The 27,348-nt window shown below is 40.9% G+C and overlaps 1 protein-coding gene across 2 annotated transcripts; it reads left to right on the top strand.

Moving 5' to 3' along the window:
* Positions 1-725: 725 nt before the first annotated feature.
* stox1 (storkhead box 1) lies at positions 726-26,750 on the top strand. Of its 2 annotated transcripts, XM_020709580.1 has the most exons (5): positions 926-1,012; positions 1,105-1,225; positions 21,517-21,669; positions 23,356-25,936; positions 26,346-26,750. In XM_020709580.1, exons 2-5 carry the CDS (start codon positions 1,111-1,113, stop codon positions 26,497-26,499), a joined length of 3,003 nt encoding a protein of 1,000 aa, XP_020565239.1. In that variant the 5' UTR covers positions 926-1,012; positions 1,105-1,110; the 3' UTR covers positions 26,500-26,750. The 2 variants fall into 2 exon arrangements, with proteins under 2 accessions (XP_004077421.1, XP_020565239.1); XM_004077373.4 differs by having other exon boundaries at positions 726-1,225.
* The last annotated feature ends 598 nt before the right edge of the window (positions 26,751-27,348 follow it).

Here is a 27,348-nt window from a genome sequence, read left to right as displayed (position 1 = left end):
TCTTTTATTCAGGAAACCTGAGTCTGTTATTCAGGAGACCTGAGTCTGTTATTAGGGAGACCTGGTTTGTGACTCACGAGACTTGAGTCTGTTATTCAGGAGACCTGAGTCTGTTATTAGGGAGACCTGAGTCGTGGCTCCCGAGACCCGAGTCGTGGCTCCCGAGACCCGAGTCGTGGCTCCCGAGACCCGAGTCATGACTCACGAGACTTGAGTCGTGATTCAGGAGACCAGAGTCGTGGCTCACGAGACCCGAATCGTGTGTCACGTTGCCTGTTTCCTCCCTATCGGTTCATTTCTTCTGGTCTTGCTGAGACACCAGTTTTAATCTGTTTTTTCTTTTTCTTCGATGTCCACTTAGGGGTAATAAAGAAAAAAACGTTGAGATGTTTTCATTATTTTACATGTTGGTTGCCTAGTAGAGTGCAGAGGTGACTGTAGAAAGTCTCTTTTGGGTACCTTTAGCCCCTATTGACTCAAATCTAAGTGGTTCATTTATGTATTGGGTTCATTATTTCTGCCTATGATCCACTGTGTATGTTTACTGAACACGTTCATTAAGCAGTATTTTGGCATAAATGGAACCCTATAAAAAATATGGAATCCATCCAGATCCTGAGTTTGAACCGGTTTGTTTTCCTTCAACTTTTGCCTGTGGACGGTGGGTGGGAGCTCCACCTGTCCCAGCCGCATCTGCAGCTTGATGAGGCCCCCACCCCCGCCACCGTCACACGTCTCCCTGGGAGCCGACCAAAGCGCACAGAAAGCCGCAGCTCCTTCACTGCAGGACTCAGGCGCGCATTGGAGGAATGTCTGGCGGTTCGTTTGGAGTTTTCTATGAGAAATTTACCGAACTTTTTTTGATCTGTTGGTGTCGATAACGGTGGTTTGAGAATGGCTCAGCAGCAGAGACTCGTTCAGCTCAGCGCTGCCTCGCTCGCCGTCGTCCTAGGACCGGACGAGGAGAGTTTACGCGCCGGCGGAGGGAGCGTAAACGCAAACAGCACGAGCGGTCAGGAGATCTTTGCGGACTTTAAGGCGCAAAACCTGCGCAGTTTCTGGAATAAGAGACTGGTTAAGGCTATAGCTGAAGTGTGCTTTCAGGGATGGATGGAAAACCTGGTGCTTTTTGTACAAGGGAACGCAAACAACCTGGAGGTGCTGCGGGAAGCGTGGATGCGCAGAGCTCTGAGATCCCCGAAGGGGTTCATCATCAAGGCTGTCGGTACGTGAACTCACCATGGAATCAATGTTGTTCTGGGGGGTGCCACTGTAGGGGGGGTGTCAATTTGACCATGAATAAACATCTTTCTAAAACAACTTTTGACACAAAAGGTTATAATCAAACAGTTCAGACAACTGCTGTTTTAGACCAGTTGTCCCTTCTTTTTTATGTTTATATTAGTGAAATGTTATTATATATGTGTGTGTGGTTTCTCGAACTAAAACGGAAAAATGATTTCAGAAGATTTTAGAAAACACAAAAACTCACATTTATGTTTTTACTTTGAAATTTCCATTTGGCTAAAGTGACCTTCATCACACCAAAATAATTTACAGGGTGGTGTCTTTTCTCATGTCATCGTGCTGGGAGAGGTTTCCTCTGTTTCAGGAGGTGCTTTCAATTGCAAGGCAACCCAGATTTCTGTTTCTTCAGTCTTTCTTTCACTGCAAAAAGTCCTAGAGGCGATAGAAGACATCTTGATCAGTGTCCTTTTGTTGTTTGCAAAACTGCTTGCAATTACTTGTAATTGATCCTTTTCCTTATACGTTTATCTTTATAGCAGCTTAAGCTGTGCAGAAACAAAGGAGCTGGAGCGGAAACCTTCCAGCAGACTCTTATGGGTGATCTCATGGGTTGTAAATGTCTGTCAGACCTCAGAGTTCAGGGGAAAATGACAATCATGTGTTTGGGGGTTTTGATTCTAATGACTTAATTTTTAGGCATTATACATTTTAATTCACATGTTTATAATTTTAGGTTGTAATTAAGTGTTTTGAAACTTTCTTACCCTTCCACCTTAAATATACTCTACTGGATGTCATTTCTGCGTCTGTCTGTCAATCTATCGGCCCTTCAGACAAGTGAATGGAGGACTGTGAATGAGAGACCACACAGAGGGTGACCCCGGGGGGGTGTGGAGGGAAAGGAGAGGCTGAAATGCCATCCTGCTGTGAAACACTCTGAGGCTGCTTGCACTCAGCGCACAAACAAACGGCAAATGGGCCAAAACATGGTGCTGATCTTGTTATTCTGAGCTATAAAAGGTGCAAACAAGCACTCATGAGCTCAGATTTGGATGCAATGTTTGGCATCGGGATCTCACACTCCGCCTGTTTGAGCTTCACACCAGGAACTTGTTGGCAAACACCTCTGTGTGCATACAAGTCACCCTCCAGTCCTCCTTAAAGACCCACTCTGATCATCTTTTGATCTATTTTGTAACTGCCGTTGCAGTTACATTCGGATATCTTGGGAAGCAGGAACCGTCTTTACGCGTGCTTCAGAAAAAGGGTCGTTGTTCTTCCTTTTCATGGCATTTATTTTCTTGAACTGTACAAATATAAAGTACAAACCACAAAAATACTCAAAAGCATGAATACTTCCTTACTGTAAAAATAACATGTTCTAAACACAGTTTAAGCTATGTTTAAGATTAATGTGCTGCCGTGCTTCCCAAGTTCAAATCCAAAAGCCAATGCCCATAAAAGACACGGCGGCTCCCAAAATGCACCTAACCAATAGGAAGCCGGAACAGCTGCATGGCCAAAGAATTACAGGCACATGCATGCATTAAATCTAATAGATAACCGAAATTCAGCCAAATGGCTCCAACATATTTTAAAAGTGTTCCTGTCAAGATTGTGTAGTTTTTAGCCTAAATCAAAAGTCTGTGTCGTTTGACAAAGCTTCTACAGAGTTAATTAGAAATTCACCTCTGAGTTGTGGGTGGGACCGTTGGTGCAAAGCAAGGCCACCTCATCTGTTTACACTCTCTTCCACTACCTTACAGCCCCTCACACCCCCAACCTGACATTAGCGGTGCAACAAAAATGGTGAGTGATAATGGAGATATCCAGCCGTACAGTTTTGAGCCAGATGCCAGCTCAGACGAGGAAAACAGAGACATGGCTCACCCAGATTATTTTCTACATCACAAACAAGCTCTTTTTCAAACAGCATTTTTTCGTCTACTGCTGATTCACAAGGAATTGCTTAAAGAAATACTTAGAAATTCAATTTTAATCTTAATTGTCTTAATAAATGTCATCCATCTTGAGAAAAATTCCTCAAGAACGTGTTAAAAACATCAAAAACAAATTTCACTGGAGTGAGTCTACTACTGCAATTTGTATGGAAATCAGAGCTGGCAGGCTGTCAGAGCCTAGTTTACAGCCTTCCTCGCTGAGGACCGGTCAGCGGTGAATCACTGAGCCGACCGCTGCCACCGCTCTGCAAGCAGAATTGATGTCCCCAGCTTTCATGGCCATTGAGGGCCCATAGATGTCAGACTGTGATTGATATCAGGCATGGGCCGAAAGCCTTGACATTGTCCTGGAATAAATATGTCATCCGGAAAACAGAAATGTTTGACGTATGGGCTGCGGTGAGTTTCAAACAGCAATGTTTCCTTTCCCAGGACAGAGCAAGGCTGCAATGTGTTAGTACTACAGCAAAGCGTGTTTTTGGAGGGAGTATGTAAGTAACTAATGCTGAAGTGAACTAAACCAGATGACAGCAATAGAAGGGAGACAGAGAAGTCATGACAAAGCCTTCAGACATGCAAACCAGCCTCTTAAATTTGAGGGAACTCCTGTCTGGATATCAGAGCTGAGTCTGCACAGCCACCTCCAATGGGAGCTTTGCAGGAAAGGAGGTGTGCAGGAGGGTGGATGGGGGAAGGGGTCTATGGGGAGGTAAACAGACATGGAGAGGAGTTCATATATACAGGCTTGCGTTGTGGGAGTGGGCCCCACTGGTACTAGGAGTGACCTCCGTGCTTCAAATCCTGTATGTCTGCAGGGTTTTTTTCTCATTATTCTCTGTTTACTTATCTCTCCAGCCAGCTTCAAAATCATGTCAGTAATGAGCAGCATGAGCAGAGTCAACATCCTTTTGAACTGACAGCTCTGATTGTACTGTGAGAAATCACTTTACAGTGACCCTGTGGCACAATATCAACCAACATGTGGCGACAACTAGAAGCACAAAAAAACAAAACAGAATTATGTGCCTTTTTCTCATTATGGAGGTCATATACAGTGTGAATAAAATTCAGCTTTAAATTGCATTTCTGAGTAATTCTTTATCCAAATCGTTGGTAGTCTGGAGCAGACGAAAAAAGTGCTGTTTAAAAAAGCTAGTAGGTGTGACATCCAAGCTACAATTGGCAGGCCACACGCTTCCTGCTGCGCTCCATTCTGATGCATCCACTTGCAGACAAATAGATCCGTGTACGTCTTTGTTTTCCTCATGCAAGCTGGTATCTGGCTGAGAACTCTATAGCTGGATAGCTCCAATACTGCTCACCATTTTTGTTGCACCGTTAATGTTAGCGTGGGGTTGTGGGGGACTGTTAGCTAGTGGGCGAGTGTAAACAGATGGCTGATGGGAAGTGAGAACAGGATTACTCCGCGCCAACAGTCCCGACCACAACTAAGAAGTGAATTTCTGATGAACTCCTGCCGCTTTGCAGAAACTATGTCCTCGATAAGATCACAGGTTTTTTGATTGTGGCTAAAATTGCCATAATCATAATTAAAAGACCACTGAGAACGCTTTTAAAATAGATAAAAAAACGATTAGTCTTTAATGAATAATAATTTTTAAAATTTCCAGTGATTAAAAGTAAATTATGTTGTTCAGCTAATTACACAAACTTTTCATCATTAATTTTCTTAACCGCTTTTCCCTTTCGGGGTCACGGGGCTGCCGGAGCCTATCCCAGCCACTTGTGGGCGAAGGCAGGGGACACCCTGGACAGGTTACCAGTCTGTCACAGGGTAGAATTTCCACAAACACACACCCATTCACTCTCACGCTCACACCTATGGACAATTTAGAGTTGCCAATTAACCTATGAAGCATGTTTTTGGACAGTGGGAGGAAGCTGGAGACCCTGGAGAGAACCAACGCATGCACAGGGAGAACATGCAAACTCAACACAGAAAGGTCCCCCGTTGATGTAGTTTTTCACGTCCCCCAGCTGGGACTTGAACTAGAGGCCTTCTTGCTGTGAGGCAAGAGCGCTAACCACTGCGCCACCGTGCAGCCCATTACACAAACTTTTTACAGCAAAAAGCCCCAAAACACCAAAAGAAAACTAAGAAAATGTGTTTTTTTTGCCATATAAGGGATTATTTTACTAGTCCTTCTCTGTGTCATGGAGAAAACAGTAGAAGTATAAGAAGCAGCACCCTTATTTAAACATTTCTATCTGGGTAAATGTACTAGACGATGTATGTACATACATTTGGTAAATATTGTTTCTGAATTACTGCATTAATCTAAATTTTAGATTTTTCTTAAATGTATACAATTTCTAAGTTTTGGCCAGATAAAGTCTTCCAAAAGTTTCAAGTAAAAGCCAGCCCTTGCCAGGTTTCGGTGCTTCGATCAGGTTTCCTGCTTAATCTCTCGTTTTAGATGTTGGCATGGCCAGCTGCGCCAGTGTCCAAAGGTCGACCCAGGGATTATTTATACCAGCTGGCCTTGAAGCGGTTGGTAATCCGTCAGGAAATCGCAGAGAGAAGTCTCTGCTTTCCTTCGTCCTACCAGTGTGGTGACGGGGTTTAGCATCATTTAGAACCACAGCAATTTGTTAAATTACATTAGTGCATCTGTGGTCTGCTATTCAACCATGAAAAGAGACTTTTCTTCTCCACTGTGGCCTATTCATATGTTCAGAACATTGAAAATCCTTTCAGGCAATAAGTTTTTCACTTTTAGGCAGTTTTCAACTTGAATGTTTTGGATTTAATTGGATTAAAACCATTGTAAGGATTGTTGCTTTTTCTTGGATTAATATTTTTTATGGATTCTTTTGCATTTTCATGCCTTCCCTCTTAAAATACTTGGGTTCTTTCTTCAACTCAAGTATTGGGTTATTCATGTTGGGATATGGGTTACGTTTTGGAGCAATACACATTTTTTGGGTTATAGAGGCCTAATTTTAACCCACTTTATGAGTTATTGTAACCCAGCAAAAAGTTAGTCCCTTTTTAACCTTGAAAGTGGGTTAAAAACAGCCCAGCTTTTTGAGCACACAAATGTATTCGAGTTTTATGCTGAAAACAGTGTTTTGCATGGATTAATGGCATAAAATCACTCACAAAGATTTTTGTCAATGACAGGAACAAAGTAGATTTTCTCAATCGTTGCGTCCTTTTGGTCCTAGTATCAATTCTGCCATACCCAGTTTGTTGGATTTTCATACAGTATGCTTTGCTCCTTTTTGAGTAACAGCTGAACTAAGCTGCAACCTCCTATGATCCTGAACCCAGTGATGCAAATAACGCCACACTGACATGTTTTCAAAGGTAACTTCTCACTGGAGAGCAGCTCAGGCTCTGCCTTTGCAACCAGATGCTTTAAAATGTGCCCCGGTCCTTCATTATTTAAAGCGTTGCTTTTGTCTTTGCTATTGAGAGGAGGTGATTCCATTAGGTGGAACATTCATGGATTGTTGGTCAGTTGGTGTAATGAGGTGTCCTGCATCCTCAGTATCTTCTAATCTGGTCTTCTGAATAAGGGCGTTTCACTGAGCCCTCTTACGTCCACCAATGTGCGTCTCCGTTTATGAGATTTCTGGGCACCAGAACTTTGCTTGGCTCTTTTCCTGAGCAGTATGTCTAATTTAACCCGCCGTGGCACAACCTAGTAGGGCATTCCTGAAACACTTCATTTTCCCTTTAGATCATTTCCTGATCTTGTAGCCTTGCTAGCCTCATTTATGCTCTTTTCACTTGAAAGTGTGGTTTTTTCACACAGGAGGTGTTGCCTTTCATTGTAAATGCCTCAAAGCTCCACTAATGGTCATAACTCCTCCAAATGTAATCTTATTAACCATGACACCCTCCAGCCAGGACTTACAAGCTTTAAAGGTTTCACCCCGTTCCAAGCAGCAGAGGTCAAAGGCTGCAGCCGTGTTGCTAACAAGCTGCCCTAAAGTCTTTCAGCTTTGGAGGATTTTTTTTTTTAGGAGGCAGACGGAGCAACAAGCATTCAAACAGGATCCAGGAGGTTTCACTGAACAGCAAAAACAGACCCCCTAAAGACACAAATCAAAAATTCTTAAAGTTTGAAAAATACTCCTTAAATAAGCAAAAAAATCTGCCAATGGGGTAAGAAAAATGGTTTTCCTATTTTAAGAAAAATAAACTGCTATCGTCATCAAGGCGTGTTTTCTTAAAATAAGACTTTTTTGACATTTAAAAACTTTAGTGATATGATTACATTCTTGCAAGACAGAAAATAAGACACTTTTTCTTAAGACAGCCCTTAGCAAAGAGTACTTAAGTGTACTATAAGTGTACTTAGCCTACACCAAAAGTGAGGCTGTATACATAAAGTTCACTTATAATATACTATCTAATCTGAAAATGATTCAGTTAGTATAATTCCTACACCTCAAGTACTTGATCCATAGCATCATTGCAATACTTGAACTTTTAATCAAGTATTCGTTATTAATAAAATAAACTTCACTACTTTTTGCATTCCATGTTTTTTTTGTTTGACTGGATGCTGCTGTAACTTACATTTATAACTCAGTTAAGTCGGTCAATGCAAAGATCCCAGCAACCTAGTTGGAATTTAACCCTTGTGCTATTCTATGACCCCACCCTTACATTGACATGTTCTCCCTACCATGACAAAGGTGGATAAAGGTGGAAAGATTTCATGTAATCCATGGACACCAGTGAAGATCACAAATCATTGAAGAAAAAAGGTTCAGCGCACTGTCTTGTGGGGTCTAGATGACCCAACTCACAATGTTAAAGTGCCTAGAATAGCACAAGGGTTAATGTTGCTGAAATATAATATTAATTACTTACCAGGCTGTAATACTATCAAGGTCAAAAGCAGTAAAGAAAACACTTCTTTAAAAATGTTTTTTTTTCAAAGTTAGTCATTTGATTCTGAATTGTTTTTAGAATATTTACACTTAAGTAAAATAATATAAGAAAATGAAAAGTTAAATCCCAATTAAAAGAATGAGTCAACTTATTAAACGTTTTCAAGAAAAAAAACAAGGAACGATAATCAATTATTGGATTAAAATAATGAAACAAAAACTATGATTATAGGTGGAAATGACACTTGACTTTGTGAAGGATCCAAAATGGCTGCTAAAACTGGCAGCAATGGTCAACAAGCATCACAATCTTAAGAAAACATTTAGGAAACAATGAAAGTCCTCAGCTTCAAAGATGATTTACCATGTGGCTGCAAAGCAATCATGTCAAATACATGAAACCAATGTAATAAAAGCTGAATATGACAGTGAAGAGCCAACAGGGAAGCTGAAGTTACTAGACTGCATATCAGACAGATGTCTGGCCACAGAAACACCTGTAAGTGATTGCAGTTGGCAGTTACACAAACCCCACATTCAACCAGAGCGCATGCAATAAGATCTCTCAACAGATACAATAAGAGAAAAGCACAGCTGGTCATTTGGGATTATGGTCTAAATTTAGCTTTAAAACTGTGTTTTTATTGGTAGAAATTCATGCATGCTAGATGTATTTTCCAAAATGTTCAATAATTTCTAAGTAGTCTTGTTTGAAATGATCAAAAATGTGGACTTTAACTTGTCGTATGTGACCTCAGGCTTGCAGCTCATCAGTTGTCCTTCCCTGTTGAGTAGGAGGCTCACCCCTAATGAGTTTCAGACCTATCAGTCACTGCTGAAACATTGGGCTCAGTCTTGCAATGGAAGTTAACCAGCGCCAAAAATAACAGCTGAGGACTTTCCTCTTAGTCCGACTTTCCAGCAGCAGCTTGGATTTTCTTTCCAACCCTTTTAGGTCCCACTGGGTTGACAAAAATGTTATTAAGCTTGTGTTATGATTACTGATAAATGAGGGATTTTCGAATCATTTCTTTGTTTGATTAACTTGTTCCTATATGACATTTTTGGCTATTTTAGTTTATTAATAATGCTTCCAGAAATCATGCAGAGCAACAGATGGGAGAGGCGTCATGGATCCTACAGCTGATAGTGGAGAGGAGCTCCTTGCTGGATTTTGGGATAATAAACACAGGAATCTGCCCCACCATGAGTCCAGTTAGGAGGAAATGGACCTCATCTGCATTTGCTGCCTGCTTGCTTGCTTCTGATTAATGAGCGCTGGAAACCCTGTTAGATTGCACGCATCTATGCTCTGGTGGACACACAGAAAAGGCCCGCAATGTTTCTGACCGCCACTTTGATTTAAAACTTTATTTCAAGTTAAAAAGATAGAACATGCACATGCAGAGTTTATGTCAAATATGATCCCTTTCAATCAATTAGTGAACTAGTACAATTAGCAGAAAAAAGAGCAACAGAATGCAGCTTTTTTTGTTTTACAAGATACTTGCTGAGATGCAACTTATTGCTTTTGTCCACAGTTGTACAAATCAGAGGTAAACAGGAAACATCATCTCCTGATGGTGATTCACAAAGGCTTCCTTTAGGAACAGGATTTGCCTGCCTTTTCTAGTGGGAAACCAAGAAAAACTGCATTTTCCCTTCAATAATATTTTTTTTAGCATTTAAGATCCAAATTATGTATATATTTTTATGATTGTTAGGTCACACTTATAATTCTGAACTGTTTTTTTTAATACAAAAAAATGTTTAAACTAAGCTGAAATGAACTTTGTCTGCTCATTTAAGCTTTTAGATTTGAATATTTTGCAGAAATTTGGTTTAAAACTTTTTCTTCAATCTCTTCGTGACGTCTTCGCTCCATGTTTATATGCAGTAAATTACGACTGTCGTCTGTAAACCGCACTGATAAGAAACAGAGTTAGCTTGAAAATCACCCACAATTAAATTCAGTAACATGGGAGAAGAGTCAAACAGAGATTTACAGAGACAACCCAGTACCTTGTCAGTATGGCAAAATACTCAGTGTTTTACTGTTTTCATAACACATCAAAAATCTAACATTTAAAAGACTCAATTTGGTGAAAATTCAGTTTTTTTCTGATTTGTGGCATTTTTCTAATAATAGACGATGTATATAAAAAATTTTACTCAAAGTTGTATTTCTGAGTATTTCTTCATTCAAATTGTTGTGAATCAGAAGCAGAAAAAAAGGCCATTTCAAGAAAATTGTAGTTGTGACTTAGGCACTACAATTGGCAGGCCACGAGATCCCTGCTCTGCTCCATTCTGATGCATCCACATTTGGATGCACTAAATCCATCTACGTCTTTGTTTTCCTCTTTCGAGCCTCAAAACTGTACGGCTGGATAGCTCCAATACTGCTTGCCATTTTTGTTGCACCGGTGATGTTAGTTTGGGGTTGTGATGGGCTGTAAGCTAGCGTGTAAAAAGATGGACTTTGGGAAGTCAGTGCAGGCATACTCTGTGCCAACAGTCTCGCCCACAACTCAAAGGTGAATTTCTAAAATGCCCAAATTGAATCTGACATCTTTTACAAATATTGTTTTGATTTTATTACTGTAGTTGCATCAGTTATATCAACACATCATCCTATTATGAACTTTGAGGTGTATAGAGCTTTAGAAATGTTATATTTGAGTGAGTGAGTATGATAAATAAGGCAATCTTACAATCCACGAATGAAAGACAGAGCACTAAATCCTCCAGCATAAATGTCTGGCTTTGAGCAAAAGGTTCTGTGACACAGAAGTGGCACCTGCTTACTCTGGAGTCGTGTTTATGTCTATAAAAGCAGAGGATAACCAGATATGGGGTGTGGTCCGTCAAATAAAAAGATGGGAAACTGCTGTGCTTTTAATGTGTCTCTTGGCTTCACTGTGTTGGCATCACATTACCAAAGTTTTTATCAGAATAAAAAATGATTAATTTTAGGTACTTTGTGGATTATGAGACAAAATGACATATTTGTTTACTTTAAAACAACCTCAGAGCTTTAAATGTAAAGTATTTTGAAGTCTTTAGTAAATAGCACAAAGTAGAAAACATTTACAGTTAAAAGTATGCTTTTTTCACACTAAACCCATTAATTTAAAATGTAACTAAAATGTACCTGACAACTCAATGAAAAAAAAATCCTCCAATTATCAGGTTAATTGTCACAGTTTACATTTTTTACAAAACTATTGCAACTGTGATATTAATGCACATTGCAAAGGTTTTCGTTCATTATATTGTGTTCTTGTGGTTTAGAAGACTTTTTTTTATTATAAAGGTTTCTATGGCGATGGGAGTCAACACAATCCTGAGCGGTTTTAGCTCATGAAAACTCTTTTGTCACAATACTTTGGCTTTTCATTCTGACCTTCTCTTGTTGACTTTTACACACCTCACTGAAAAGTTCCTAGACTGACGAAAGGTGCTTAAGACTAAAGTCACCTAAGAAAAGAAATTTAAAAATAGTCCAGATTGAACTATTTCCTTCTCCTCATTGCCTCAATTAATATTTAAGCAGTGGCACTCTGAGTCACTGAATGATCAACAAGACTGATTTAATATTTAACCAATGGCTTAGTTTTGGCTGAAATGTTGGTAGATTTGTAGGGAAACAATCAATGATCTGTCTTAATGTTTTACTGCTTACTGGTGAGTATTAAATGCATTCAAAGGAATAAATTTATTGTTTTCTTTGATCGTAATGTGGTTTTAAAAGGACTTGAAAGACAAAAAAACAGCAGTTCAGGTCTGCTTGTTGAAATATTTGTCTTCTTGCTGCTTTCTGAACGGTTCTTTTCACCCAGTTTATTAGGCTATTTAGGTGCAACGCCCACATCTGTGTGTTCTAGAGAAGTAAACTCGTAAAGCACACATACACAAAATAGGGAGGTAATGGGGGCTCGCCCTTCCAAAATACCTCCAGCGCTGGAGAAACGATTAACAAGGGATTGGGGTCATACATTGTATATAAATGTTTAATACTGGCTTATTGGAGGCTGGAACTTTTCATGTTCAACCTGCAGATGCACTGAAGCGTACCTTTGGCAAGGACTTACTCAGTGGAGTAGGGGGACTTTGCCATTGCTTGTGTGGAAAGGGATGAAGTTCTTATGGAGAAAAATCTAGAAAATAACAGAAAAGTAGGATAACTGGATCTGTGCTTTTTTGGATTTTAGAGAAATAAACAATTACAGACAAAATAAAATTTATGTTTGATTTTTGTCAGCTGTGGGACAGAGGTCAAAGAGCACAGTAAGGCTCCCCGGACCCCATACCCCCAGAGCACCCTGCTCAGGATACCACGGGGAACGCGGTCGAACGAAAATCCACAAAACACATATGGACTTGACAAGTGAACTCCCACAATCCCTCCAACACCCTAGATAGGGTGTAGAGCTGGTCCACTGTTTCACGACTAGGACAGAAACCGCACTGTTGTTCCTGAATCCGAGGTTCGACTATCAGACAGACTCTACTATCCAGTACCCTGGCATAGACTCTCCCAGCGAGGCTGAGGAGTGTAATTCCCCTGTAGTTGGAACACACCCTCCGGCCCCCTTCTTAAAGCGGGGAACCACCACCCCTGTCTGCCAGTCCAGTGGTACAGTTCCTGACTGCCACGCGATGCTGCAGAGACGTGTCAGCCAAGACACTCCCACAGCACCCAGAGACTTGAGGTACTAAGGGCGGACTTCATCCACTCCCGGGAGGAGGAGCGCGTTGACTACCACAGTGACTTCAGCTTGGATAATAGACAGCCTCACCCCAAAGTCCTCGTTCTCTGCTTCTTCAAAAGAAGGCGTGTCAGTGGGATTGAGGAGATCCTCGAAGTATTCCTTCCACCGCCCGACAATGTCCCCAGTCGAACTCAACAGCCCCCCACCTGCACTCAAAACGGTGCCTGTGGAGAACTGCTTTCCCCTCCTGAGGTGCTGGATGGTTTGCCAGATTTTCTTCAAGGCCAACCGACAGTCCTTCTCTATGGCCTCACCGAACACCTCCCAGGACCGAGTTTTTGCCTCCTTAACAGTCCGGGCCGCAGCTGGCTTAGACTGCCGATACCTGTCAGCTGCGTTTGGAGTCCCGCAAGCCAGCCAGGCCTGGTAGGACTCTTTCTTCAGCTTGATGGCATCCCTTACTTCTGGTGTCCACCACCAGGTTCGGGGGTTACCGCCGCGACAGGCACCAGAGACCTTGCGACCACAGCTCCGAGCAGCAGCAGAGACAATGGAAGAGGAAAACATGGTCCACTCGGACTCAATGTCCCCAAACTCCCTCGGTACCTGTTTGAAGTTCTCCCGGATGTGGAAGTCAAAGACTTCCCTAACGGAGGGCTCAGCCAGACTATACCAGCAGACCCTCACAGTACGTTTGGGTCTTCCAAGTCTTTCTGGCCTCATTCCCCACCAGCAAATCCAACTCACCACCAGGTAGTGATCGGTGGACAGCTCTGCGCCTCTCTTCCCCAGAGTGTCCAAGACACAGGGCTGAAAGTTGTCTGAAACAATTACAAAGTGCATAATTGACCTCCTGCCTAGGGTGTCCGGATGTGCTCGAACATGGTGTTCGTTATGGACAAACTATGACGAGCACAGAATTTCAATAACAAAACACCATTCGTGTTCAGATCAGGGGGGGCATTCCTACCAATCACGCCCCTCCAGGTGGCACTGTCATTGCCCACGTGGGCATTGAAGTCCCCCAGAAGGACAAGGGAGTCCTCCGTTGGAGCACTTTCGAGTACACTTTTGAGAGACACCAAGAAGGATTGGTACTCCAAACTGCTGTTCGGCCCGTAAGCCGAAACCACAGTTAGAGACCTGTCCCCCACCCGGAGGCGGAGGGACATGACCCTATCATCCACCGGGGTGAACTCCAACACTTGGCGGCTGAGCTGGGGGCTCCCGAGTAAGCCCACACCAGCCTGCCGCCTCTCACCTTGAGCAACTCCAGAGTGGTAGAGAGTCCAACCCCTCTCTAAGGACTGAGTTTCAGAGCCCAGGCTATGTGTGGAGGTGAGCCCGACTATATCTAGACGGTATCTCTCAACCTCTCGCACCAGCTAAGGCTCCTTCCCTCCCAGAGAGGTGACATTACATGTCCCAAAAGCCAAGTTCCATGACCAGGGTTTGGGCCGCCGAGGCACCCACCCTCGACTGCCACCCAAACCACATTGGACCGGCCCCTTTTGAGGTCTCCTTCGGGTGGTGGGCCCAAGGTAGAGTGGTCCCACATTGCTCCTTTGGGCTGTGCCCGACTGGGGTCCGTGGGAAGAGCCCCATTCACCAGGCGCAAGCCCTAACCCCGGCCTGGCTCCAGAGTGGGGCCCCGGTGATGCCAATCTGGGTGAAGTAATCGGGTCCTTGTTGTTTCCTTTCATCAGGGGGTTCTGAACCGCTCTTTGTCTGGTTCGTCACCCAGGATCTGTCTGCCATGGGAGACCCTACCAGGGACTTAAGCCCCAGACAGCTTAGCTCCTGGGATCACTCGAGCTCTCAAACTCCCCCACCACGTTCAGGTGGCGGTTCACGGGGGAGTGAAATAAACCTATTAAAGTCAATATTAGAAAATACAATTTGGACTGTAATAACCTTTTGGTGGAGCCATAGTGCTGACCTGTGATTCCCCTCGGAAATAGTTTTAGTGTCTGTGAGGCCACCTTCACCTGAATGTCCCTTTGTAAAATCCCTTTTCTCTTGACTTTGATATGTAAATCGCTCCTCTGCTGAGTGGTGTACATTTTTTATGCCTTTGTTACACCTTCCTGTTTTTGTAAAAACAGATGTGAACCTGTGAACAGCCAGAATGATGAAACAGGCCGCTTTTAACAATGAGGCAGCTGTTACTTAGCTGTAGAAAAGTGCACACTGACAAACTACATCCAACTGAACTGCCCCCTTAAAGGGGGAGCTTTGTACTGAGGCAATATCCAAACACATTTTTAGTTTGACAAGCCAATACTTTTTGTCTCATCGTTACGGCCATGTCAGACAACCACTAAGCACATTTTGCACATTTTCCATGTATGAAATTTGGGTCTTCCGCGATACATGTGTGATATGCGTAGGTCATAAGTGTTTCTTGCATTCGTCATTTGTCGATGTGCATAGATGTCCCTCGACGGTTTAGGCAGACGGGTCTTCATGCGGAATCTGTTTTAAGTTGTTCAAAAATGTTTGATCTCAGTTTTTGTAAGGGTTAATGACCAACAAAGTCTGCATTATCAGAAATTAATCCACTCCGTGGAAGCGTGTTACCGTGAACTGCGTAAATTTCACAAGAATGGCCTTTGCACACTTCAAAGGCCATTCGCCCGCTTATACCATAGTCACAAAAGAAATAAATATTCAAGTCCTGTTTTTTTGTTTTTTTTTCACAAAAAGTAGACTATTTGTTATGTGGTGCGGCACGCTGTCACGGTAATGTGACCGATTTTGTCACGGTAATGTGACAACTTGCCCCTTAGCTGGCGTGGACCTCGAGTGCAGCGGCAAAGGAAAGCGATATATATGCTGATCGTACGGTGTCACGATGATGATGAAGCTAAAGTTTGTTTTAAAGAAGCCAGCGCAGGGATATAGAACATTTATGCTATGTGACTGGAACTACTTTTTTAGGCGTGCGGTTATCACTGTGCGTTACCCCTTTTTAACACACACCCAGCAGCCAATCAGAATCGAGAATTCACCCGGACTATGGTATAAGCCTATTTTACGTAGTTTATGCACAATTATGTAACTATTATGCAATTGTGCATGATTTTTGTGAGATGCCTACTCATATTTGTGACTTTCCACGACCTGCCACATATGACTAACAGACTTTTTAGGCATGTGATGCATAACTTTAGTATTGTGTAAATGATGCACACATGTAATGTTAAAATTACATAATTGACGCACAAATTACCAATGAACTGCACATAAACAGTGCAATAATCCCACTTTTATGTGTTCTTTGCATGGTTTATTCATACTTATTCTTGATACATCTGTAAAAATTTCACGTAAACTTTTCTCACTTTTACCACGTATATTCACGTATGACCAATTTCAACCGTGCAATGTGCGCAAAATGGATGTCGTGGCTGTGTGACATCACCTTTACATATAGGCCACCTTTTAGTGTTAAAAACACTAAAAACATGATTTTCATTGGAGTGTGTATTTAACAGAAATCCAGTTGTATTTCCTGGCAGAACAAATTAAAAACTGTTTTTTTCTTATTTTCTCTTGTGAAAGTGGCCATGGCTGTAAAATAGATTACTTCATGCTTGCTTTGCTTGTTAGTAAAATGTCAAGTAATGTATATGATGAATGTATATGAGCAGCCAAATGGCTGCACTGTGAAGTGATATGCACATGGTGGTTTCTTTGTGTCTGAACTGCAATCACATTAATTATTCTACATAGCACAACATGTGGAGCTGGAGTTTTCAAAAAAATTCTATCTACTTTTAAGGTTGAAATTTGCCAAAAATAAAAGGTCATGTGCCAATAAAAGGAACTCAAAAAACTAAATTGTAGGAACTTTTTTGCCTCTGAAAAATGATTTAGACATACTTAAACATGTGCATTATTGCAGCATCTGGAGGTTCTACATAGTGTGGAGTGTTTTCTTTCCAGGGGACTGAGAGTAATGCAATCACATTGGAAATGGGTCTCATGCAGCTCTGAGGCCACAGCCATGCCAAGACATGTGGCATTGATCAGTGTCTGCAGCCAAAAAGATCTCAGTGGGAATAAAGGAGAGAAGGTCTCTGTCAATCATCTCTGCAATGTGAACTGCCAACTTCAGGTATATTTCAATGAATCCCCGAAGCAGCAGTTTGTGCTTGTATGGAGAGTTAACGACCTGTGAAGAAATCTGGGTTTTATTCCGTCTATGAGGTCCACAGGGTGGGCTTTGTGACAGCTTTTTATTGATGTGTCGGAGTCGCAGTTTTAAACATGCATCATATTGTGCTGAAAGAGTTGTTTCTTGATCCCATAGGATATTTATGCTAGTTACTGCTGTGAGTGTAACACTCAGAAAAAAGGCACATTTGAAGTTTTAATTCTAGATTAATATATGGCAATTTTGATATGTTTAGAGATTTTTTCTACATTAGAAAAGCAACAAAATGTAAAAAAAATATGTATGGGTTTTAACATATCCATTGTGTCTTTTCAATGTAAAATTTGATCAGAATAAGTAGACTTTTTGAAGAAAGCCCTCATAAAAAGGTAATGCTGTTCCAAAATGTTTTGATCTAAAATCCCCAAAATTCAAATATACAGTAGATTTTATTGATAGAAAAGCTTGAAAGTAAGGAAAAAAGACTTAATGACAACATAATAAACTATATTAAGTTTACAATAAAAAATGCTTTTATATTAATAATTAAGGCATGTATATACTGTTTGTAGAAAAAAATAGAAAAGATGTTACAAATAATAGATAAAATCAACATTTTTTTCTTGCTAATTCTTTACAGAAAGTGTTCAAAAAACGTTCCTACTATCCGGTATGTATTTTACATGAAATGTATTGTACTTGCGTGCACACCTTTGAAGCTTAACATTAAGTTTTGTGGTTGTGGGCAAATTTTGCTGCATTAGGAACAACTCATACAACAGTTTTCATAAACTGAACAGCTAACCCTTCAATGCTGTCCTGTTTTCTGTCGAGCCGCTGTTTGCTTGATCGTGGCACAGGACATCGTTGCCATGACACCCACCTGGGTATTCATGCTGCAGATGACAAAGGGTGTAATGTTGCTGTCCGAGTCTTACATTTCAGAAACACTGAGGCCTTTTCTCTTTAGAGAGTAACAGTTACGCCTGCTAACTTTAGACTGGATAAACACTGAGCCTCTGTCCCTCCACCCTCACACACCAGCTTTTTCCCACAAACATACACATTCAGGTGTTTGTTGTGATTTTTCTGCTTTAGCCTGTGTTTGGCAGCGCTGCAAAAGGGTACCAAGCTTCTAACACAATAATAAAAACATTCAAATTTTATATGCATGAAATAGCTAAATGTTTATTAGGTAAAATTGTGCATTGTTGTTTTTCCTGTCAGTCATACATTTCCACATGAAAGATTAACCACACATCCTTGCTGGAAGTTATAAACAACACAAATTTTGGTCAGCAGCTGTAATTTATTTAGTAATTTTTTTATTCCTGCAAGCAAAGGTTGAAAAAAATCCCTACCTGAGCTGCAATTGAAGCTCTTAAAATGTGTTTTTGCTATTAAAGTTTCTCAATTTGAACGTTCTATTTATCCATTTATTATATCCGTTATTATTATACCATTTCTAAATAATTATTTGTCAATTAAGTGTATTTTGGTGGATTAAAAAACTTCTGCAGTGTTTGTTTTGTCGTATTTTGGGGGATGTTTTAAAAAGCTCAAAAAATGTAGTGAATAATTTCAAAAAATTTTCAAATTTTTGCCCTGACATTTTATTCTAAAGACCTTAAATATTCTTAAGAAAATCAACTTAAAAGGGGCCACAAAAGTGCAAATTTGTTATAAATATCAAATTTTCACACACTTTTGTTTAAAAAGGTGTCATAATTATTTGTCAACTGATTAGGTTCCTTAGATAAATGTAGTCACTTGTAGAAAAATAAGCCACACTTTTGTTTAAAAGTAAAGCTGCTTGTCTAACAAAATGTTTGAAATCCAGATGGAATTTTTCAAACTCTCGCTGGTACCTGTCAGTATGTGTGTACAGTGTGGTAAGTCACACTTACCTTAGCTCACATTTGATTAGTTGGATATTTTGCCTGCCATGCACACAAGTGGCTCAAGTGGGAGGGTTAAAAATGTTTAGCTTACGTCAAGTGTGAGTCCAGAAATGTTTGTGTTGGGTGTTTTGAGGGGGGATCCCTCACAGTCGCAGGCAGGCCCCAGGCTCCGATCATTTTTGATCTATTGGAAAAGCCCTCCCAGGGATCTTTTAATTATATTTTTTAGGCAAAATTTTTTTTAAAAACTGTTCATTTTCTAGGACAGAGTTTTTTGCAGAGCTGTAGTAATTAACCAGAAATTCCCCTCAGAGATGTGTGTGGGACTGTTGGTGTGTAGTAAACCTGCCCCTTGTTTCCCATATCCCTTTTTTTACACCCTCTCCCGCTAGCTTACAGCCTCTCACACCCCCAACCTAACATCACCGGTGCAACAAAAATATTAGAGCAATCCAGCAAAACGGTTTTCAGCCAGATTCCAGCTTGGATGATGAAAACAAAGACATGCATGGATCTTTTTGTCTGCAAGGGGAGGCATCCGAATGAAGCTTGTGGCCCGCCGACTATGTCACTACTACAGGCTTTTTCCAACAGCATTTTTTTTTGTCTGCTCATAATTCACAATATTTTGAATAAAGGAATCCTCAGAAATGAAATTTCGCCCTTCATTTCTTCCTATATGTCCTCCATCATTAGAAAAATGCTACAAGAACGTGTTAAAAACACAAAAAACACAAGTGAACCATTAACTTTTACAGAAAATATGTTGGAAATAAAAAATAACAGATCCTTGATTAAAGTTTGGTAATTAATCACACTGAAGTTTTTTCTTTATTTGTGTGGCAAAATCCCCTCTAAGTCTACAGTTTTTTATTAACATGTTTGCTTAGTAACTAAAGAGCGCTTTCCAGGCCTGTGAGTAAGGTTGTGAGTGTGCCCCTGCATCTGCTGTTCACTGGAGGAGTGTCTGTGCTGCTTAATCATTCATCAACTACTTAGATTAGTTTGTTTGGGTGTCTTTTAATATTACTACTGTTGTGTGTGTGCAATCTGCTTGAAGTGGATCTAGGTTCAAAAAAACAGATGTTACTTTTGGAATTTAGCAGCAATAACACAATAACTTTTCAGAAAAAGACTGCATGGGCTGAGCCAACATTTGTTTCCCTTTTATATTATCACTCGGAGGGTTTGTAACACATTCCCACACAGACAAAACCCACATTGTTTTTTGAATTCCAACCCCATCAAAGCCCAGTCTGACTCCAGTCATCACTAATTCCAAGCTAAGCACAAGCATTTGGACTATAATGAATGCCTTGAAGTAACCACACAAAGGTTTACGGCTCTAAAAAAACATTTACATTTGTTATATAGTGATTAAACGCATTCTTGTGGTTTGGCCGAATTTGAGCTCAATATCCCAGCAGGACACAAGGGTTTCAAATCTCTGCTTTGCTGATGTGAACCGGAGTCTTTGGCCATATTTGTTGGTGATTTCACTTATTTTCTGTAGACACAAATAAAGGTCAATTGTTGCAGTTTAACTGTCTGTACCTCTTTAAAAAAGGCACAAAAAAGGGACACCTTTCCAGTGATGCCACCATTCTGTCTGTCAATCTCAAAATTGATAATTTGAAAAATGATTTTTACAAAACAGTCAAAATGAACTCACTTTTGGTGTCTTCTTATTATCAAGCTATTCTTTACAAAGCATTTTCTAAAAGCAGCTTAACCACTCACTATCCCAGGGCCTTTAAAAAAAACTTTTTATAGCATTTTTACTACTTTACAATTTGTTGTAATCTTTAAACATGTTTTAGTACAACCCCAGCTTCCTTTTTTTTACAGAAAGTTTTCATTTTTCACAATAATTCTACAATAATTCCACAACCGTCCAAAAAACTCAATTGTGAGTTGTAAATGTTAAGATCACACAAATTGACATTAAACAGATTTTATGTTTTCTAACAAAGGTAGAGAAACAATAAAAAGGAATATTTCTAAAACATAGTAAAGACAAAGTTAAACTGAAAAAACAAAACAAAAACAAAAAAACAAGCAAAACTCCACTTAACTTTATATAACATTTTAAGGATTTGTTCCAAGGGAATCACAATTATTTGTCATAACTCCTATTATGTTCTTTTGAAACAAATAATTTTTAAGCTACAACCTTTTTTATAAACCTCACATTATTTTATGAATGAAAACAAAACGAATGTGTCACTCCTCTATCAATAAACAGCCTATGATATTCAGAGACTACAGTGGGTTAAGGCGCCTTTTTCAATTGAAATGTAAAGGCATGTATAGTTGCTTTTAAAGGTGATTTGATTGCAAAGCCTGGGTCTTTGAACTCTGCGTCATTTGTAAGTGATGTGTAGGGTCCTATGATGTGAGGAGCAGGATACCTGATCCGCATAACATGCAGAGCTGTGGTCGATGATGGACTGATGGAATTCTGTGGTCTGATCTTGGACTGCTGATTTTTCAAAAGCACACAGGCATACCTCATGTATTTGATATATGCAGACCTTCAAAGTCTAGATTTAGGAGGTGACGAGGACTGGAATGCCCACTTTTGTATTTGGAGTTATCTTTAAAATATCTTCAATGAATTATCTCCCTCATCCAGGACTCACCTGCTGCTATGTGTGTTACAGGTGACCTGTCGCCAGTGCAGATGTCCCCCGTTCCTCAGTCCCAGTTCATTCCTTTGGCCGAGGTTTTATGCTCGGTCATATCCGACATGAACACCGCCCAAATCACCGTCAGCCAGGAGGCGCTTGTGAACCACATGAGCAAAGTCCATCCAGGTAACGCCTACTGTCTTACATCAACATGCTTTTTATTAAAACAAGTTCATTCAGTGGTGTGAGGAAGTTTTTGCCCCTTTTCAAGATTTCTTATGTTTTCCATGTTTTCAACACTCAAATGTTTCCTATCATCAAACACGTTTAAATATGAGTCAAAGACAACACAAGTAACAATAAAATGCAATTTTCAAATGATTTTTTTTTTCAGAAAAGAAATTTAACCTTCATTTCCCTGTGTAAAAATGAATTGCCCCCTAAACCTAATATTTAGTTGGGCCACTTTGGGCCACTTTGACTAGGCCACTCCAAAGTCTTTTTTTTTTCTTCAGCAATTCCAAGGTGGATTTGCTGGTATGTTTTGGGTCATTGTCTTGCTGCACAGCCCAAGTTGGTTTCAGGCAGAGGCCGCACATTATCCTTAAGGATGTTTTGGTAGACGGCTGACTTCATGGTTCCATTTATCAAAGCAATTCTTCTAGGCCCTAAAGCAGAAAAAAAGTCCCAGACCATCACACTACCACCTCCATATTTTACTGTTGGTATGATGTTGTTTTCCTGAAATTCAGTGTCACTTTTACACTAGATGTAATGGGATACAGATATTCCAAAAAGTTCAACTTTTGTCTTATCAGACCACAGAAAACGATTTCAAAAGTCTTGGGCATAATCATCATGTCTTTTGGCAAAATGGAGACAAGCCTTATTGTTCTTTATGCTCAGCAGTGGTTTTCATCTTGGAATTCTTGGAATTCTACCGTGCAGGTCAGGGACAATCAGTTTTTCACACAGGACAATAAAGATTTTATTTTTTTCTCCCTTTATAATAAGAAATTTCATTTGAAAACTGCATTTTATTGTTACTTGTGTTGTCAGTGACTCATATTTAAATGTGTTTGATGATAGGAAACATATAAGTGTGGAAAACATAAAAAAAATAAGAAATCTTAAAGTGGGGCCAAAACGTCCTCACACCACTGTATGTTAGGGACAGCTTGTAACCTAAAACATAAAAGCTAAATCAGTAAAACCATACTTGTAAATTAAAGGTGCAGCTTTAAAGGTGGTTTTGTATTTATGTATTGTTCTTTTAAACCACTTTTTGTTCTATTTATTTGTTGGTATTGTCTGCCCACTTTAATAAGAACTGTCTTAAATTTCACTAAATGACAAAAAATGTATTTTCTATTCTATTATGTTCTATTCTCAAAAAGCAGTTTTTTTGGTCTTAATTCTGCAAAACTTAAAAAACCCAATTTAATGTTTAAGAGTGTTCATTCTTATAAACTGTGCACATTTTGATGCAATGAATGTTTTTTTAAGTTTTCAGGTTAAAGTCAAAAACCCAATTTAGTTAAACAGCTCATTCAAGTTTTTATATGCTGTTATTGATATTTTTAGATCTTATCACCAGTATGTTAATCATCTGTAATAAATCTCAGTTTCACTGAAAAATGTTGGTGATGTCGCATGGAAAATGAGATATTTGAAAAATAGTAAAAATATGTTTCATTTCTTACTCCAGTATGTAAAATATAAAATATTTTATGAATGACAAGCAAAAAAATAGTCAGTTTAAATTTGTTTAGACCAAATTGAAAGGCTTGTCTTAAGACTTTATTCTCATTCAAGAGAATTTGTGTATTATTTTAAAGTTGTTCCTAACACTACAGTGTTTGTGTGCCCCAGGAATAACCATCCCTACCCAGGACATCCTCTACAACGCACTCGGCACTCTGATCAAGGAGCGTAAGATTTACCACACTGGCGAGGGCTACTTCATCGTAACACCTCAGACTTATTTCATCACCAACAACATGACCAGAGAGAAAAACTGGTGGACTTCTTCTTCGACAGATGATCCGTCACCGCCCATCACTTACCTTCTAAGCAATGAGATATGTGTTGATGGCTCTCAAACGCTCCCTGTGGCCCATTGCAAGTCCTGCAGCTGCTTCAGCCCTCCCCAGACTTCCTCCAACACTGCAGCCTCAGCCGAACCAGCAGCTGTCCCTGACCAGCACTCCGTCTCTGTGTCCGTAAGCGAGTGCACCGGAAAAGGCTTGAAGTGGCCCCGATCTTCAGATCACAAACCTACTGTGCAGCATCAGTCCACCTCCACAGTGGCAGACTGTCAGGGGAGTGAAATCAGCAAAACGACTGTCACCACGAACGCAAGCGGTCGAAAAGAAAAAGACAAACCCGGGAGAAAGTTTGGTCTCAGTTTGTTCAGGAGGAATGGAAGCAAAAAGGAGAAGCCAAAGAAGGAGTATGCCTCTTTTTCTGGCCAGTTTCCTCCTGAGGAGTGGCCAGTACGAGACGAAGACGACTTAAATAATTTACCACGAGACCTTGAACATGCTATAATCAAACGGATCAACCCAGAGTTGACTGTGGATAACTTGACACGCCACACAGTTCTGATGAAGAAGTTAGAAGAGAGAAGAAAAGAAGGGATGGATAGGCTGATGGATAAGTGTCTAGAGAAAGATGATAAGGGAGTTGACAAGGGGATGTCGACCGACTTACTAACCAAACATAGACCGTATCACTCTTCTAAAGTAGGAGGCGGTAAAAGATCTTCTCAGAGGGCCTCTCGCAACAAGAGGAGAACTCACTCATCCAGAGAGAAACAGAAGGAAAGAGAGAAGGAAAGAGTGAAGCATAAGGCTCCTGAAGGTGTGGACAGCTATCCAAGGGGGGAAGATTTGACTCCAACCCGGCTCCAAGAGGAAATCCCAGTCGATGTACCCGATCAGGTGGAAGAGTGTGGAACTGCAGAGAGAAAATCTCTTTATAAGAAGCGCATTGATAACCCTTTCCAGACCCATCCAGTCAAAGACAATGAGGATATAATCCCCACCCCCAGAGAGCTCAGAAGGCAGGAGGTGAAAGACGGCAAGAGTTCGGGGCTAGGAAGGAAACAACGATCAAGTCATCGCTCTAAGTCTTGGGACCCGCACAGAGCCAAAGTGATGCTCGCAGATGGAGAAAGCAGGGGGAAGCTCCCTTTGTCTGAAGCGAGGTTTAAGTCTCCCTACCAGAAGGACTTAAGTGCTGATCATCTGCTCCAAACAGACCGGAATCTGAACAGTGAACTGCCCTTGGACTACGGCTCAGCCTACCCACAGAGCAGCACGCTCCAGATGGAGGAGAAGGTCCGACATCAGAGTGAAGGCAGCAAGGAAATCTGTGAGAGAGACGGACAGAGTGAAAACTTACAAGATGCACCACACCACACCCAGACCAGAGAGGATGGGTATATGAATACGGTTCCTCTTAAACACCCTTTTGGGCCCATCACAACCCACTCATTTAACCACAGCCTTACGAGGGGTAAGCCATCTTTGCAGCGGAAACATTCCCTGAGGCTTTACAACCAACAAAAAGATGAAGTTCAAAGGTCGGATGAGCTTTCTCCATCACTTCCTGACCAACAGGAGATGAGATTACTGAATGGAAGAGAGCAGAGGACCCTAGGGGAGGGGGAGCAGCTGCGACGGACACCTGACAGCACTCATCTAATGACGGACACTCTGGAATTTACAGAGGATGACCACAGACTGTATCAGAGAGCCGATGAGGCAGAAGATGATGACACTTGCAGTTCTTTGTGTCTGAATGTGGATGACATTTATACTGCCAATGTGCATCAAGGTGGTGCAAAGAACTATCCAGAAAATGAGGGGGTTTACCACAGACAGGAAGTAAAGATGCAGCTGCAAGGACCTCACAGTCACTATTTTAAAGCCAGCTTTCAACAACCTGCTGGAGCTTCCACAGAAGATGCAGTAGATAGCACATCCAAGGATAAAACTCCACCAGCAGCCCAGACGGGAACTTCTTTCAACCCCACCAGGACCAGTTGGAGACGGCATCAACAGAGGGCTAGATCCCAAGAAACACAAAGTCACTACAGTCCCACAAGAGGAGCAATCAACCTGGGAGAAAAACAGCATGACATAAATCTGGAAATGGACTGCTCAGAAGCATGTGAAGTATCAGACAGCAGCATCTTCGACTACTGCCAGGCTAGTGAAATAGAGTCAGACTCCGAGACGGTCCGGAAATCAGCTGACGAGAGTGAGGTTAAGTCGGCTCACTGGGCTGCTGGTGTGGAGGAAGTGCAGACACGGCCTTTTGAGGAGAAGAGCGTTTCCCAGAGCCGCAGAGCTGTCCCGAGCATGCTCAGTGCTGCCAGCAGGCCGGATGTTGGCGAGATGGTGGAGAACCACAGCATCACTGGAGACAGTGGGATAGATTCCCCTCGGTGAGTGCCTCTAACAAAATATTGCATGTCATCTGAATAAAAAGTCTTTAAAATGAGGCACATCCTCACACATGGGAGGGAAAAAAAACGGTGCCGACGTTCCTTAACCTTGGGTCCACATGCCTGTGGTTGGCTCATTCCCAAAATAATTTTTTCCCCTTGTAAAGTATATTGCAATAAGCTGAACAAACACCTTGTGGCCAATTATGGCATCAAATGTTTGGACAGAAGGGACTCATTTCTGATAATTACACAGAATTGCTCTGCAGCACTTAAGCACTCATTTTAAAATTAAATAGGAGGAAAAGAGGTATTTTCTGACACTGAACTCCCTGTGCAAACGGTAATTCAATAAAGTGGATGAACATGTCAAGCTTTTAAACACGTATGTTTTTTTTGTCTACGGCAGGAATAGACTCACTTTGGTCTCCCGAAACGCCGCCATTTTTGAAGGTCTAAAGAAAAGAGGCTTCCTGCAAAACTTGGAGAAACTGCACTCAAAGAGCAGCACCATCCGACCTCAGAGCTCCCTGCTCCAGCTAACACCTGTTATGAACGTATAGCAGACAAGAGTTCTGCTACTTTTGAAAAAGCCTAAGTTTGTGTGAGAATCTAACTTTGGCGGATCCCAAATGCAGGAGGGTTTGCAATATCACACCCGTATCAAAGTTGTGAACTTGTGAAAATGTAAATAAGAAATTCATGTAACTTTTATTATATTCTTTTCTCAACTGTTTATCAATACTATGTCCAAGCATTTTCGTTTTTCTGATTTATCTTGCTCTATTAATAAATTTACATATATACATAAAATGGTTCAAATGGTCATGAAATACTTACCCCAAATCTTTTGAATATTATTATTTTGGTTCAAAGAACTGTTACTTTTTTCTAACTACATGAACCAGCAGTTAGTGCTGGACATCAAATCGGTATAAGACTGATATTCAAAGTATCCCTCGTGCTATCTTAGATGACCCCACCCTTACATTGTCATGTTCTCCCTACCATGACAAAGGTGGATAAAGGTGGAGAGATTTCATGTAATCTATGGGCACCAGTGAACATCACAAATCATTGAAGAAAAAAGGTTCAGAGCACTGTCTAGTGGGTCTAGATGACCCAACTCCCAACGTTAAAGTGCCTACGATAGCACAAGGGTCACACGTAACCTTATCCAATGTAACCCTTGTGCTATCATAGGCACTTTACCATTGGAGGTTGGGTCTCCTAGACCCACTAGACAGTGCTCTGAACCTTTTTTCTTCATTGATTTGTGATCATCACTGGTGTCCATGGATTACTGTACATGAAATCTTTCCACCTTTATCATGGTAGGAATAACATGTCAAAGTAAGGGTGGGGTCATCTAAGATAGCACAAGGGATAACTAAACCAGAATAACTATGACT

The sequence above is a fragment of the Oryzias latipes genome, chromosome 15, assembly GCF_002234675.1.
Source record: "Oryzias latipes chromosome 15, ASM223467v1".
In the NCBI taxonomy this organism is placed as follows: Eukaryota; Metazoa; Chordata; class Actinopteri; order Beloniformes; family Adrianichthyidae; genus Oryzias; species Oryzias latipes.
This window is presented reverse-complemented; position numbering and strand designations above follow the sequence as displayed.